The 15,201-nt window shown below is 38.9% G+C and overlaps 3 protein-coding genes across 6 annotated transcripts; 2 read left to right on the top strand and 1 right to left on the bottom strand.

The window, feature by feature from the left end:
* The first annotated feature begins 1,899 nt into the window (after positions 1-1,899).
* LOC141712022 (uncharacterized) lies at positions 1,900-6,788 on the top strand. 2 transcript variants are annotated; one of them, XM_074514778.1, is made up of 5 exons: positions 1,900-2,345; positions 3,724-3,833; positions 3,923-4,291; positions 5,087-5,825; positions 6,684-6,788. In XM_074514778.1, the coding sequence occupies exons 1-5, from the start codon at positions 2,105-2,107 to the stop codon at positions 6,752-6,754; spliced, it is 1,530 nt and encodes a 509-aa protein (XP_074370879.1). In that variant the 5' UTR covers positions 1,900-2,104; the 3' UTR covers positions 6,755-6,788. The 2 variants fall into 2 exon arrangements, with proteins under 2 accessions (XP_074370879.1, XP_074370878.1); XM_074514777.1 differs by having other exon boundaries at positions 1,901-2,345; positions 6,672-6,788.
* A 20-nt stretch (positions 6,789-6,808) lies between these two features.
* LOC141712023 (uncharacterized) lies at positions 6,809-8,820 on the bottom strand. Of its 3 annotated transcripts, none has more exons than XM_074514781.1 (3): positions 7,974-8,820; positions 7,776-7,879; positions 6,809-6,943 (listed from the first exon to the last, which is right to left on the bottom strand). In XM_074514781.1, exons 1-2 carry the CDS (start codon positions 8,755-8,757, stop codon positions 7,854-7,856), a joined length of 810 nt encoding a protein of 269 aa, XP_074370882.1. In that variant the 5' UTR covers positions 8,758-8,820; the 3' UTR covers positions 6,809-6,943; positions 7,776-7,853. The 3 variants fall into 3 exon arrangements, with proteins under 3 accessions (XP_074370882.1, XP_074370880.1, XP_074370881.1); XM_074514779.1 differs by lacking the exon at positions 6,809-6,943 and adding an exon at positions 7,317-7,453; XM_074514780.1 differs by lacking the exon at positions 6,809-6,943 and adding an exon at positions 7,383-7,603.
* Positions 8,821-12,687: 3,867 nt separating this feature from the next.
* LOC141714046 (uncharacterized) lies at positions 12,688-13,612 on the top strand. Its single transcript, XM_074517591.1, has 2 exons — positions 12,688-12,855; positions 13,031-13,612. The coding sequence occupies exons 1-2, from the start codon at positions 12,688-12,690 to the stop codon at positions 13,610-13,612; spliced, it is 750 nt and encodes a 249-aa protein (XP_074373692.1).
* The last annotated feature ends 1,589 nt before the right edge of the window (positions 13,613-15,201 follow it).

Below are 15,201 nucleotides of genomic sequence, written 5' to 3'. Positions count from 1 at the left end.
CTACATATTATCCTCAATGATTGTGAATATACTCTGCGACTAGTACACGCAATTAACAATCTGTGTGCGAATAAAATAGTGTGAATATAACATTGAATATACAAAAGAACGCACGAAAAAAGATATAAACAAGAGATTTTCGAGTCTAGCGAAGACCTGTCTCCTTAAAACTAGCTCGCCTCTCACCATATGTGCGAGACGATAGTCTCATGGGATAAAACGATAAAACGACGTTGTTACGAGATTATAGTCTTCGACGAGTTTGAACACGCAAGTCACTATCACCAGAGCGAATATAGTTTGTGTTTGAGTGTGTATTGGACTACATAGTATTAACCCTGTAATGATATTATATTGGCGCAGAAAAATGTGTGCACTACTCATCATATTTAATTAATCGTGTTCATTAAATTTTGTTTGAAATGAATTAATATACCAAAACTGAATCGAATTATAAATAATAAATTAATGATTATTTATTTACACGCCCAAACCCCGTAAAAATAAAATTTATCAAAACTAATCTTTGATTAGAGAGGCCAATTTTCTGCTATGTTCGCACGTCGCACAAGCGGAAAATTCAAAGTCTCCACAAGTCTCATATTTGCCCCGAAATCTCGTAATTTATACATAAGAGATAAAATGAACACCTTACTAACACATTTGGAAACTCCACAAGTGTTCCTGCTGTATAATATTTTTCATTTCAACGGGAGAAATATAATTTTGGCACTAGCATTTTTCACTCTTAAAGGATGATTTTTAAATAATCATAACTCATTCATCTCTTAATCATTTTAAGTGATATAAAGTGTCTTGCAAAATTCACAGGAAGGAGCATACATTTCAAACATCACTTATTACGCACACGCAATACTTATTCACTTAATTATGACTCAAAAATAACTTGACAATATGGACATAAAATCCACATTTTTCTAACCGTAAATCTATATACGAACACTTAATTTGTTGTTCGAGAGAGAATATATTTTTTTTAAGATGCAATGAAGTCTAAACTTGTAGAATGATAAATAGTCATAAAATTAACCAAGAATCCAATAACATGCATGCAAGCAACACTATTTCTACATTTGCCCCCATCCATATACAAGTTGTCGAACACAAAATAAAATCCACAATAAAGTATGTAGTTAGAAATCACGAACGGTGCTTTCATAACCAATTCTATTAGCCGATGCAAATTACATTAAAAAAGAACCTACATTGACGGATTATATAATTTCAAATGAAACGTAATTGTAATTGTTAATATAATAAGAAAATAGAAAGTGAGCGGAGTGGAGTGACAAAAACTTCACCCAAACTCCCAAAGCCTCCACTTTCTTTTTATCAATTCACTTCCTTTTTTCATAGTCTCTTTCGCCTTTGCTTCTCCTCCACGTTCGGTAAACAAATCTCCAAAGCCGAATTCATCTATTTACACAATTAATTGTTTTGATTAGAAAAACAATCAACTAAATTATGTTATTTTTAGTATTTGAAATTGCAACTAATATTTACACATTTATGAATCTTTGAACCTGGATAAAAACATTTCAAAATACAGAGTGAAAATACTTCCATGTGTCTCATAAGAAAAATCTTATACATGTTAACAAATAATTGACGCAGTTGTTGAGCTATTATTACCTTACGGAGGTTAAAAATTCGATTTCTGTAAACACCTGCACCAGTGTAATAAATAAATCCCGTAGGTATAAAGTGTGATTTGTTTAAATAAATAAGATAAAATGGTGTGGGGGACAGGGACAGGGACAGGGACATAAATATTTATCTCTACGTAAATTAAGATAGGTCCAGTTCAATAATAATATTTCCGAATGTGCGTGTAAAAAAACAGATGTATATGTAATGTACACTTATTAAAAGGAAAAACAATAAAAAAGTGGCTGCAACTCGGTGACAGTTGTGTCTAGAGAGAGAGTGGAGAGAGAGTGGCACCATCAACACTTGTTCTTCATCACCTTCTAAAATACACACACTAGTCTTGTATCTATAATCCCCAACAATACTCTCTCCCTTGACTTTGTAATTCAAGATAATAAAACAGGTGAGTTGGGTTTGTACAGATGCTCTTGAAATGGGGAAAATCAGTGAGCAGCAATTGCCTTTGCATCAACAACAAGTTAATGGAGATGGGTCTCATTTTAATGGCTTTGGGATCTGTTTTTCAATGGGGGGTGTTTGTAAAGTTGTCAGCTTTAAGTGTTTTGTGGTTGTGATTCTTAGTGTTTCTGTGTTTCTGGGTGCTATTCGTTGGGGCTTGCCTCATCATGCTAAAAAATCTGGTTTTGATGCTAAAGAGTATATCAAGAATGGTGGTATGGTTTGATTTTGTGATTTTCTTGATTAATTTGTGTTTTTGCTGTTCTTTCTTGTGATTAGGGTTTTGAATTTGATTGTAATTGTTCATTTGGCTTTTGGGTATGTGAATTTTTGGGGTTGAATTAGTGTGCTTGCTTACTTTATATGTTTTCGGTATCGTATGCCAAATGGGATGAGCTGTTTTTAATGTATATGTTACTATGTATGTCTTAAGTTTGTTAACTTAGTTTTGCTGTTTTTTGTCTAATTGTTGTGAAGGCAGTAGGGGATTTTGTTTTGAGGATTTGAGAATGTGAAGTTCGTATTTGGAAATGAATTTATGTGGAGTATCTTAACATATGAATTTCCATTTATGAAGTGTCCTTTGATTGAAGCCATTATTATTATTATACCTTTGGTTATTAGCTATAACAATCATATGTTTCTGTGGGTGCTTGTGCATTGCTTGTGGACTTGTTTCAATAGCTGTTGAAAAGTTGTCTGATCAAGTAAACATACTCGTGTTGGAACTTTAGAATGTATATCATGAATGCCTAGGAGAACTCTAGAATCCTAAATTTTACTTGATATATTCTAGAACTCTAGCACAAGAATGTTTAAACTTCAATTTACTAAACAACTTACAACACATACTCTAGGTCGTGTTCATAATATTCTAGTGTATCTGAATATACCCTAGAACTGTAATATAAGTTTCATTCCGTTCTCACGGCATTCTATTCCGTCCAAGTGAACACAGCTTTAGGAGTTTGGGGTCGGGGGAGAATGTGTATCATGAATGCCTAGGAGAACTCTAGAATCCATAAAGGGTTCAACAGGCAATAATCTATAAAACATAGAGGATTTCTAGGGGTGCGAGCTACAGTTGTTAGTGGTTTTCTTAGTATTTTCACATTGTATGATGACTAAAAGTTCACAATAATCGATCTTTGCAGGGATTTTCCCTTTCTATTAATTCATCCTGAACTAAGATTCAAAATTAGAAAGATAAGGAACTTACTTAGTGGAAAGAATAGAGAACCTTTGAGTTACATGGTGCACGATGTACGTACATATGACAATGTTTAGTAAAATAAGTAGCAGCTTAGTAATTTATCTTTCAATTGGTTGATATCATATTCAGATCATGTTTATAACATTATTTTAGTATACAAATTGTCTTTTTCTCTCAGACTTTGCACCTTAGGCTTTATATTCTCAATTTTCTGCCTCAGACTACGCAGTTTAGGCTTTATATTCTCAATTATGAATGATTTTAATATCTCATTGTGTGTACAAGTCTTAAGATTAGCTTTAACCTTTTTTTATTAGAAATCCAAAATTGCTTGCTGCTAGTTATCAACAACATAATTAGTACTTTTATTCTGATTACAGCAACGGTTCAGGCATACTTCAGACTGCAAAAGCCAGTTTCGGTACTCATTCCAGTCATAAGTAAACTTGAATATGATATCAATGAGGAAATAGGGGTCCCTTCGATGAAGGTTCATACTCAATATTTACTTTATGCTCTTTGTATTGGTTTCAGTTTTTTTCATTGTAAAAATAATTTAATGATTGCCTAATTGTTCAGGTTGCAATACTCTCAATGCACCCTGCACATGTAATAAATTCGACGGATGTTATCTTCGGCTTGCTTTCTGATCGCATGGATGCTCCAGTAAACACAGTGTATCTAAGTGTGCTGAGATCATCTTTGATAGGGGTGTTTCTTCAACAGATAAACCTGACTCTGACCAATTCAACATTTGGACAACCAGCTTTGTTTGAGATTTTAAAATTTCCGGGCGGTATCACTGTAATCCCTGAATCTGTTTCCTTATGGCAGATACCGCAAATCTTCTTCAACTTTACCCTCCATAATTCGATTTATGATATAAAACAAAATGTTGGTGAGCTGAAGGAACAATTGAGATTGGGGTTACATTTGGCACCAGATGAGGTATGATACCATTTTACTTTCATTCATTTACCAAGGCAAGTGGTTAATATGAGTTTTCATAAAGGGTGTTCTAGGGTCTGTTTCTTCCGGGATTGGATGAGTAGGATTTAATATATTGTTTCAACATAGCTGAATAATAAACCCCATTGGAAATTAGTGAAGCATTTTAGCGCATGTCCAATGGTGGTGTTAAAAGAGATGCTATATCTATGAATTAACATTGATGTTGCTATAATTTCCGCATAAGCATGCAAGTGGTGGGAAATGAGTTCTTAAAGTAGCAGTGACCAATATAATTGTGCATTTGAAGATTATGTAGTTGACATATAGGTTTATTTACATATGTTTGGTGTCATTTTTGAAACTATACATTGGAGCACAAGTTCTATTTTAACATCAAAAATCACTTTTTGATTTCAGAATATAGGAATATCTATATGAATTTTAACACCACTGTTGGACATGGTCTAATACATTTTGTAAGTTAGCTGATTCTTTGTAATGATCAATGCATTCAAGATATATTATGGTTTATCCAAAATAATAATGAAATGTGGATAAATAATAAATTGCATCTGTGATTCGTGCTTTATACATTGTGTGTCATAAAAGAAAAATTACGAGTACCCGCTGCATCCTATGTCCTGGGTATAAATTGCTTGGACAGATTGTTTTCTTCCTAGTCAACATTTGGCACTTGCATGTACTGGTGTCAACCATAGATTCATCAGAAAATGGCACACCCTGAGCTTGTCTATATCTGATCAGAAACTAATAACTATGTTTTGAGTGCAGAACATGTATGTACAGCTCACAAATAAAATCGGCTCAACTGCAAATACCCCTGTTACGGTTCAGATTTCAGTTACATCAGACCTAGGGGGCATAGTACCCCAGAGATTAAAGCAGATTGCTCAAACAATCACAGGGTCTCCCTCAAAAAATCTTGGCCTTGACAACTCTGTTTTTGGTAAAGTAAAGCAAATTAGTCTATCTTCATACCTCAGGAATACTCTTCATGCTTCCTCTCCAACACCTTCTCCTGCACCCTCTCCGGGAGGAAATGAATATGTAGAACCTTTATATCCTTCATATATTTCTCCATCGTATTCACCTGCTCCTTTGCCCCACCTCCATCATAGATCACCTTGTCATCATGACTGTGACGCTCCCTCACCATCTGATGGTAACAACCCTATTACGCCAAGCCCTTCTGTCAGTCCTTATTATTCTCCAACCCCCATATCAAATTCTCCCGAGCCTTCAATTGTTTATACTAGTCCTCCTCACCCTAGTCCACAATGTGGTTCTGAAATTTCACCAAGCCCCGCACCATCATGGTCTAAGCCACTTTCTCCAAGTTACTCGTCTCCATCTCCAACCCTTTCACCTCATTCTTTGACTCCTGCAACTCCCAAGGCTCCCTCCTCTCAGACGACCCCAGGTCTATCCCCTCTGCCATCTGTAGCCTATAGCTCCAGTCCAGATGAGGAAAGGAGAAATGGGAAGAGTTCAAATTCGCCATCCTCATCATGTAAGTTCGTATAACAAAATTGTGAATATTTTTTAATTTTCTCTCTTAACCTGGCAGAGTGGTAAATTTATTCTTTAAATAGCATATGTTTGGTTTACAATATTGCTAATTCCCCAATATGTATATAGTCACTCTATTGTCCATGCTGAATTTTTAGTTACATATTTCATATGGAATATAAGGGCATGGAGATATTTAAATTAATTCATAATGTATGAAGTATTTATCCTTTGGTTGAAAATATTAAAATGCAATGGTGTTTTTAATGCTTTTAAAAAACTTGCTTTATACCTGTGTTGCTTCTAATCTTTATTTAGTTTACTAATGAATGATCTCGCCTCGCCCTTGTTTAAATTGTTGTATAACTATGTAGTTTGAAAATTGTCAGCCATCAAATGTATCCTTTATTTTAAAAAATTAATAAAATTCACGGATAGGGCAACTTTAGTGCATTGATACTATAATTTGCTATTCAGTTTTTTTGTATGATGCAAGAAATGTACTTCAAGCTGCAAGTGCAAGACTGAATTCTTTCTTCTGTGTAATGGAGGGGATACACTGTTTTATAAAGGATTAATGATCCAAATTCCAATAATCGAGGCGCACAAGTATTCGAGATCTGCATCATGTTACATTTAGCTTATATCTATTCTTGTTCCAGTTCAAATGTTAAACAATCATTTAAAACTCAACTTAATGGGTTATAAACTAGGAATATGTATGGCTTCTGCTTGATTGTACTTAATTATCATATATCCATAATGCTTGCGTCATCTGCTAAACCGGACAACTCTTTGTTGCTGAAGGTTATTTTTGATATCTTTTTGTATTCTTCTTACTTGGCAGCTTATGTTACAGCCCCTCCTTTGAAGACCGGGACGTTCTTGATCGTCATGCTCTTGGCATTACATCGGTTGTGCTGGGAATAGAGTTAACTGGCTTCTTCTCAAACTATCGGCAAATGGTTGTGTTAAGCGTAGAAGAGATTATATCTTGCAGTTTTTCTCTTGTCAACATGGTTGAAGTGTTTTGGGAAGTTCTTTTTTGGGGCATATGATTTACAAAATGGAGAAGTTGTAGACTGAAGCCAAAAGGTGGCAGACCTTCTATTATACATCCTGATAGCATGTAAACATCAGAAAATTTTCCCAAAGGGAATTAGTGAAGATGTTGGGTTATCAAGACTAATGCTGTGGTGCAGTATTTCAAGAAGACCTCCCTAGTATAAGTTAAATGTAAATTGTAAAAGTTCTTTTTGAGCATCTGCACCACTAGCTAAGCATAACATACAGAAAAGAAAGACAAGTTTGACTGTTCTATATTTTGAACATAACTGTAGTTTACAAACTCGTGAAGCAAGACGCGAGATAACAAATACATGAAATGACTATACAGTGCATATTCTGAATTTATACTTGGATGGATTGGAGTTTAGGCTGTTAGGTTATTGTGCGTATCATATGAAACTGTACTGGTGCGCCATGCAAATCCCTTGGCAGTTGATCAGCTTCGATTTCTTGTTTGTTAATTAGTTAAATGGATAATTTATAGTTTAGAACCCTCAGCAATTCTTCCGCCCAGTTTGATCAAGAGCTATATAAAATATATGGAAGTCTTGCAAGACCAAGCTGCAATACTTGCAAGAGAGATTAATAATGAAAAAGCACAAAACTATACTGCAATGCTCTTACAAGAGAGGTTAGTTATGAAAAAAACAGTATATACAACTGCATCCCTGCCCTTCAAATTGTCTTTGCAATTTTAATTTTGTCCTCATCCTAAAGCCAGATTTAGCAATCAAAATTGTTAACTCTGAAGATATTATGCCATTGAGCTTGAGTGGCAATTCGAAGGACGTATATGCAATTTGCGTCTTAAATTAAATTTGTATATTATATAAACATGACAGCCTATATCCATTTTAAGTGGTGCTTTGGTCTAAAAACTTACCTGGCCAAGAAGCAACTGAAGCAGCATAAGACTACATCTACTTACAAAGTTGCACCAGTCCCAGGAAGAGAGATTTAGCTAAAAAATCATCCACCAGGATCTATCTGCAAAAATATGTACAAGTTCTGTTAAACACAATATCTGCCATAATTACAAATTGATGCCATTTAAAATGATTTATTTAAGTATAAAACTGACCTTCTGTAGAAGCAGAAGTCCAACGTGACAGTAAATTGAAAGGCCACAATGAGAGCAATACTTGAGTCCAGTTCCAGCTTAACAAATTCCTGGCTACTCGAATAAAGTCCTCATCATTTTGTTTGTCATTGTTTGCGGGATCATCTGGTAGCTCATAGCGACATACTGGACAGGAATTATGCAGGTGCAACCATGGAACAATGCAATCTGAATGGTAGAAATGTCCACAAGGCAGCTCTTTCGCTTCCCCACCAACTTCAAATGCATCTTTACAAACAGGACAATGAGAGTCACTGATCAAATGGGAGGGTGTTAGAATCAAAACTGGTAACCTTTCAATCGCAGAAGCTGGTGCTGGACCGGGGCCAGGTCTCAATTCTTCCATTTCATCAACTGAAGGCTCAGGTTCCTGGTGGACATATAAGCGTTCGCGTGGAGGGATGTGTCTTTGTGGCCGAGGAGGTCCTCCAACTCGCAGAACAATGTCATCGTATCTACTCTCATAATCAGGATTAAGTGATCGGAACGGGTTGGGCTCTAGCATGAGATTTAAGTAGTCTAATGCACCAGATGCAGCACGTCTTGATGATCCGTAGACATCTAACAGAAGCCTGGGTCTTGACACATCAAATTCGTACCATAAGTCGCATAAACAAAGAGGGCAACAAATTTGAGATCTAGGCATCCGGATTGTCCGTTGGCAATGTGGACACCAATAGTAATGGTTCCTTCTCATTCTCTGGACTCCATTGACAACTACGCGAGGACGAGGAGTCAAAGACATTGTGCTGGAGATTATTAGGATAATAAGATGAGAATTTACTAGAGGAGGTCCTCAAATTTTGAGGAGGGAGAAATTTGATAGAAGGTTTTATAGGTGAAAGTTTTTGTGAAAAGAAAAGAAAGGGATGGCCTAATACTAGTTTATACAGATTCTGTTTTTGTTGCTTGGAGAAAGGTTTCTATTTTTCCTGTACAAGTTTTGTAGCTTAATTATGATGTCTTCCTATAAACAAGCAAAGGATAAGTAAGGTCAGATATCAAGTTTCATAGAGGCTTTGAACAAGTGCTACTTCTATCTTTTCATTAAACTAAGGGTGTTCCTTGCAGGTGAATATGTTTATTATTTGAGAAGAGCTGAAATTCAACCCATATCCAATTTGCAGACATAAAAATTTGAAATGATAGGAAAATAATTCGATCAATATAAATACGATTTGAAATGATTTGTTATTAAAATTTTATTATCTTAACTAAATTAGACAATTTCCCTAATCTTCAATTAATTTTAACTCGAGGAAAATCGATTGTTAATGAAAACAAACAAAATTCAAAATCCAATATTACCGCCCTTACAACGTCATATATGTTAGGCTGGGAGTTAAACCCACAGTTGGAGGCCTACGATAGGCCCATGTGTCAAGTTTGGGCCCAAGTATATATGGGCCGATAATCTGGATTAACCAAGACGACAAGGTCTGCTGCCCATAAGGCCCACTATTCCCAAAAGGTGGAATGGGCCGAAGATAGTGGGGAGGGACATTAACTCAGACCGGAAGATATATACACCTGGGAGGGGTTCAGTATTCACAAACACAATCATCAGTATTCTCTCGTATTCTTAATTACCCTATTTCTAAAATCGATTAACTTATACTCACACCGGAGGTGAATCGGTGGATCATCCCTCGCATTCTTCTCTTTGCAGGCCGAAGTCTACTTCTTTGGACGAAGACGAGGTCAACCGAAATTAGATTATAATATTTGGCGCCGTCTGTGGGAATACATGATTAAGTATAGAGATCTGAGACAATGACTAACGACAACGGTGACCAAAGGCCTCCAGGATTCCCTGACCCAAAACCCAACCACACCTTGCAATCTGTTATTACTCCTCGAAATTTGGAGACAGATTTCGATGAGGAGGCTAAAATAATCCCAACCCCTGAGGAACATGCCATGTTGAGGAAGTTGAGGGCTGAGCGAATAGTTAAAGAGAAGGGAAAATCGAAAGAGGCCGAGGAGGCTGAACATGCGAAGGCTAGGAAGAGGGAAGCCGACGCGCTGAAACTCAATGACATCAAGCTGAGAAGAGAAGAGTTGAAACTGGAGGAGAAGGCGCTTAGGGCGTCGCTTGAAGAAATCGAAGGAGCGAAGAGTTCTCGAAAGGAGAAACAGGTGTACGCTGAGGAAGATGAGTCACAGGACTCTGACTCATACCACAAGAGAAGGAGAACGAAGGTCGTTTTGACATCGAACTCTGATAGGAAGGAAGACGATGACGTGTCCGGCACTAGACTTTCCAGGCTAGAAAAGGCCATGTTTGGGGACAAAAAGTTCAACAGGGAACCGGTCGTTACCGAGGAGATTGAGGCGTATCGGCCACCCCAAGGAGATGAGAAACAATTTCCGAAGATGACAGAGTTCAATGGAAGGGGAGATCCGGAAGATTATTATGACAAATATGAACTATTAATGACTGGCATGGGTCACAGCCAGGCGATGCTGTGTAAAATGTTCAAAACGTACCTGAAGGGGGCAGCGTCAATGTGGTAAAAATTACTTTGGCCACGGTCGATTCACTCCTATGAACAGTTGAAGGGAAAATTCATAAGGCACTACTCACCTCTGTGCCGAAGAGAGAAAGACACCGAAAGCCTTATCCACTGCCGAAAGAGGGCGAATGAGTCCCCAGGCGACTATCTAGCCAGGTTCAAGGAGGAAGCATGAATGGTGACCAATTTAAACAAAACCAAAGCTATGGTATACATGACTACAGGATTGGACCCGACTAAAGGTAAGAAGATATTGTCCTCACTTTAAGATTATCCCCCTAAGTCCCTTAATGATATATATGTGAGGGATGAGAATATCCGAAGAAAGATGGAGATTCTGGAGGTGTATAGAGAGCCCCGAAGAGAGGATCGAGAATGAAAATGAAAATGGCCGATCACAAGAAGAATGCAGACAAGTACTGTGACTACCACCAAGATAAGGGATATAACACCGATAAATGTTTCCATCTGAAGAAGTTGATAGAGAGAATAATTAAAGCCGGAGAACTAAACGAATTTATGAGAGACCTAAGGGACAAGCTGGAGAAAACTGACACGAGAAACACGAGGCCCGAAGAAAGGTATCAGGGAGAAGTGAAGACCATTTTGGGCCCTTGGTCTGGACAACAAGAATGCTAGGAAGAGATATGCTCGACAAGTCTACTATTTATTTCAGTTCAGCCCCGCCAGACAGGCCATGCCCCTCTCCTTCACTAAAGAGGACTATGAGGACGTCATACTACCTCATGAGGATCCCTTGGTCATCAATTCCATAATTAGAGAGAACAATATATGGAAGGTGATGGTAGATGGAGGCAGTTCGGCAAACATATTATTCCATCGGACATACACTAAGATGAACTTGGCAGGACAAGAAATGAAGCCGTGTCGGGAGGCACCGCTCGAAGCCTTCGGTGGACACCACATCCCTTGTGAATGTACAATCACTCTTCCCGTTCTTATTGGTAAACTGCCATATACTGCTAAAAATAGGTCAAATTCTATATTGTGAGAGTGGAGAACCAGTATAATGCATTCCTCGGCTGACCATTCTTATCTGCCTTCCAAGATGTGGAATCCATACCTCACCTCAAGCTGAAGTTCCCCACAGAAAAAAGGGTAGGGGAAATGAGGGGAGACCAGGAAATAGCAAGACTAATTATGCTTGAAGATCTTGACAAAGGCAAAGAATATGAAGAAAGTGATTCAAATGGGAAAAGAAAGCGTTCGGAAGCCGAATCAAGTGGCAGTAAACAATTACTAAACGTTAAGTTGGAGAAATTCGGGGCCGACGACCGAAGTGGAAGAGGTCGAACTATACGCCGGGTGTTTGGGAAAGATGGTCTGTATAGGTAAAAATATGAAACCCGACCTGAAGGAGAAATTTATTGCAGTAGTGAGAAAATACCATGACGCCTTCACATGGGGTCCCGAAGAATGTCAGGGCTCTATCCGATGACGGCCAAACATTGTCTAAATGTGAAGCCCGAGGCTCATCTCGTCCGACAGAATAAAAGGACATTTGCCGCAGAGCGACATAAAGTTATCGAAACCGAAGTTGAGAAGCTATTAGAAGCCAAGTTTATTGAAGAAATTGAGTATCCAGAATGGATCGCCAATGTAGTGGTGGAAAAGAAAGCAAATAATAAATGGAGGATGTGCGTAGATTACACCGGCCTCAACAAAGCATGTCCAAAGGATCACTACCCCCTGCCGAGCATTGATCAGCTTATAGATGCCACGGCCGACCACTAAGTTCTTAGTTTCCTCGATGCTTTTTCGGGATACCACCAGATTGCCATGAATACAGCAGACATCCTGAAGACAGATTTTATTACACCAAAGGGAACTTACGCTTATAACAAAATACCTTTCGGACTTAAAATGCGGGGGCAATTTTTCAACGTATGGTAAACAAGGTCTTTAAAGAACAAATTGGCCGCAACTTGGAATGCTCTGTGGACGATATTATTGTTAAGTCGCTTTTTTGAGACCATGCCGAAGACCTCCGAGAATATTTTAAAACTTTAAAGAAGAATAATATGAAGATCAACCCAAGCAAACACATATTCGGAGTTGCTAGTGGAAAGTTCCTGGGCTATCTAGTAAGTGAACGGGGCATAGAAGCCAACCTAGAGAAGATAAGGGCAGTAATACACATGGAGCCTCCGAAGTGCATTAGAGACATTCAAAAGCTAACAGGCCAATTGGCGGCACTTCGGCGTTTCATATCAAGGTCAGATGAAAAGGCATTATCCATTTTTGCTGTGTTGAAGGGTTCGAAGGCTTTTGAGTGGGGTCCCGATTGCCAAAAGGCTTTTGAGCAAGTGAAAGATTATCTGACTAAGGCCCCCTGCTGATGAGGCCGAATCCAAATGGAACGCTGCAACTCTACCTCGCTGTATCAGACCGAACTATGGGAGCAGTGCTAGTGAAAGAATATGAGGGCAACCAACATCCAGTTTTTTATGTATCTCATATGTTAAAGGATGCTGAAACCAGGTACCGAAATGTCGAGAAGTTCGCATATGGGTTGGTCGTGGCCACCCGAAAATTGCGACACTACTTCCAAGGGAGAACAGTGCAAATAGTGACCAATCAGCCACTCAAAAAATTCTGACAAGAGCCGAAGCCTCAGGGAGGGTGGTCGCTTGGTCAATCGAGTTGGGTGAATATAATTTGGAGTACATTCCGAGAACATCCATAAAAGCCCAAGCACTAGCCAATTTTATGGTAGAATGCACTTTCTACGAGAAAAAAGGACCTCATGCCCGAAGAGCAATTGATTCGGCAACCGGGAAAATGAAAACTTTTGTTGATGGGTCAGTAGCTGGATCAAAATGCGGGGCAGGCTTTATATTGTCGTCCCCCGAGGGATCTGAGATTTGTCAAGCCATTCGGTTTACTTTCCTCCTCACCAACAACGAAGCTGAATACCAAGCCTTGCTAGCTGGATTAAGCTTGGCGAAGAACCTCGAAGTAAAACATTTAAGGGTGTTCAGTGACTCCATATTGGTAGTGAAACACTTCTCGGGAGAATACAATAAAGGGAGCCGAAAACTCGAGCCTATACCGCCAAAGTAAAAGAACTATCTTTGTCTTTCCTATCGCTTGAACTAAGCCAAATTGCTAGGGAAAACAATAGTAGAGCCGATGCATTATCTCGGCTCACATCGGCCGAGACACAAAGTCTCACCGGGTACATTTATCTGACCGAGGTGACGACCCCTTCGATCTACAAGAAACAGTGCATACAATTCAACAGATGATAACGTGGATGACGCCGATTTTAGCCTTCTTAGAAAAGGGAACATTGTCCCTCAGTAAGAAGGAAGCGCAGAAAGTCAGATACAGAGAAGCCAACTACACCATTATAAATGAGAGACTTTACAGGAGGTCGGCTTCATTGCCGCTTCTCCGATGTCTGGATACGGAAAAGCAGAAACTTGCTCTAGAGGCGGTCCATGAGGGCATCTGCAGTGAACATCTCACCGGAAGGGCTTTGGCCTTCAAAATTCTCCGACAAGGTTTCTACTGACCGACCCTAAGGGCTGACGCAAATCAATACGCAAAGAAATGCAGGCAATGTCAGTTATTCAACCCAATTCCGAAGCAACCCTCGGATAAGATGATTTCAGTATTGAACCCCGTACCCTTCGCCATGTGGGTGGTAGACATCGTGGTAATCTTGTCGACTACCAAGCAGGCAAAGTATTGTATAGTCGCCATCGATTATATGACTAAATGGGTGGAAGCTCGTCCTTTGGCCACCATAACCGAAGAGGCGGTGAATCAATTCATGCTGGAGCAGGTCATACTGAGGTTCAGGATCCCCAAAGTATGTGTATCTGACAATGACAGTCAGTTTATCAGAAACAAGTTCCGAACTTTTTTACACCACTTCAGAATCCAACATAAATTCAGCTCTGTGGGACATCCACAAGGAAATGGCACCATCGAAGTGGCAAACAAGATTATTTTCGATGGCATTAAGAAGAGGTTAGGCGAAGCAAAGGGGCTGTGGGATGAAGAGCTTCCCTGGGTCTTGTGGGCCTACCGAACGACACCAAGGTCGTCCACAGGAGAAACTCCCTTTTCAATAGCTTATGGGACATATGCACTCCTACCAATCGAAGTGGGCCTCGAGTCCCATCAGATGAAAGTCTTTGAAGTTGAAAACAACGAGGTCGGTCTCTGGGCCAATATAGATCTATTGGAAGAAGAAAGGGAAGCGGCCAATAAAAAAAATTAAAATACCATCTAAAACCGCCCAGTACTATGATTCGGGAGTGAAAAGGCGAAGCTTCTTTGTGGGTGATTTAGTACTAAGGGAACTAGCCACATCTATGCCCACTAAACAAGGCAAGCTATAGCTAACTGGGAAGGCCCCTATGCAGTTTCTGAAGTGGTAAGGCAAGGGACATACAAGTTGAAGACCATGACCGGGGAACCGATCAAAAATACTTGGCACGCTTCTAGACTCAGAAAGTTTTTTCAGTAAGCAATCCGAAGCCTTTTTAGCTGATTTCAGTTTATTTAATTCTGTCATTTAATTCTGTATTGCAATTTGAATTCCCCAAAGGAAAGACATGTATGAACAATTGTGTGTCAATGAAAATTATGTGTTTCCAGTTCCCATTTCAATTTAGCAATGAATAATACATTCCTAGTTA

The sequence above is a fragment of the Apium graveolens genome, chromosome 3 (genome assembly GCF_009905375.1).
Source record: "Apium graveolens cultivar Ventura chromosome 3, ASM990537v1, whole genome shotgun sequence".
NCBI classification, from domain to species: domain Eukaryota; kingdom Viridiplantae; phylum Streptophyta; class Magnoliopsida; order Apiales; family Apiaceae; genus Apium; species Apium graveolens.
This window is presented reverse-complemented; position numbering and strand designations above follow the sequence as displayed.

Coding starts and splice junctions, on each gene's coding strand:
- LOC141712023 (XM_074514781.1), bottom strand. CDS start 8,757: ATGTCTTTGACTCCTCGTCCTCGCGTAGTTGTCAATGGAGTCCAGAGA. Junction 7,880..7,973: donor GACTTCTGCTTCTACAGAAG/GTCAGTTTTATA, acceptor ATATTTTTGCAG/ATAGATCCTGGTGGATGATT.
- LOC141714046 (XM_074517591.1), top strand. CDS start 12,688: ATGGAGCCTCCGAAGTGCATTAGAGACATTCAAAAGCTAACAGGCCAA. Junction 12,856..13,030: donor GCCAAAAGGCTTTTGAGCAA/GTGAAAGATTAT, acceptor TGCTGAAACCAG/GTACCGAAATGTCGAGAAGT.
- LOC141712022 (XM_074514777.1), top strand. CDS start 2,105: ATGGGGAAAATCAGTGAGCAGCAATTGCCTTTGCATCAACAACAAGTT. Junction 3,834..3,922: donor TAGGGGTCCCTTCGATGAAG/GTTCATACTCAA, acceptor CTAATTGTTCAG/GTTGCAATACTCTCAATGCA. Junction 4,292..5,086: donor TACATTTGGCACCAGATGAG/GTATGATACCAT, acceptor TTTTGAGTGCAG/AACATGTATGTACAGCTCAC.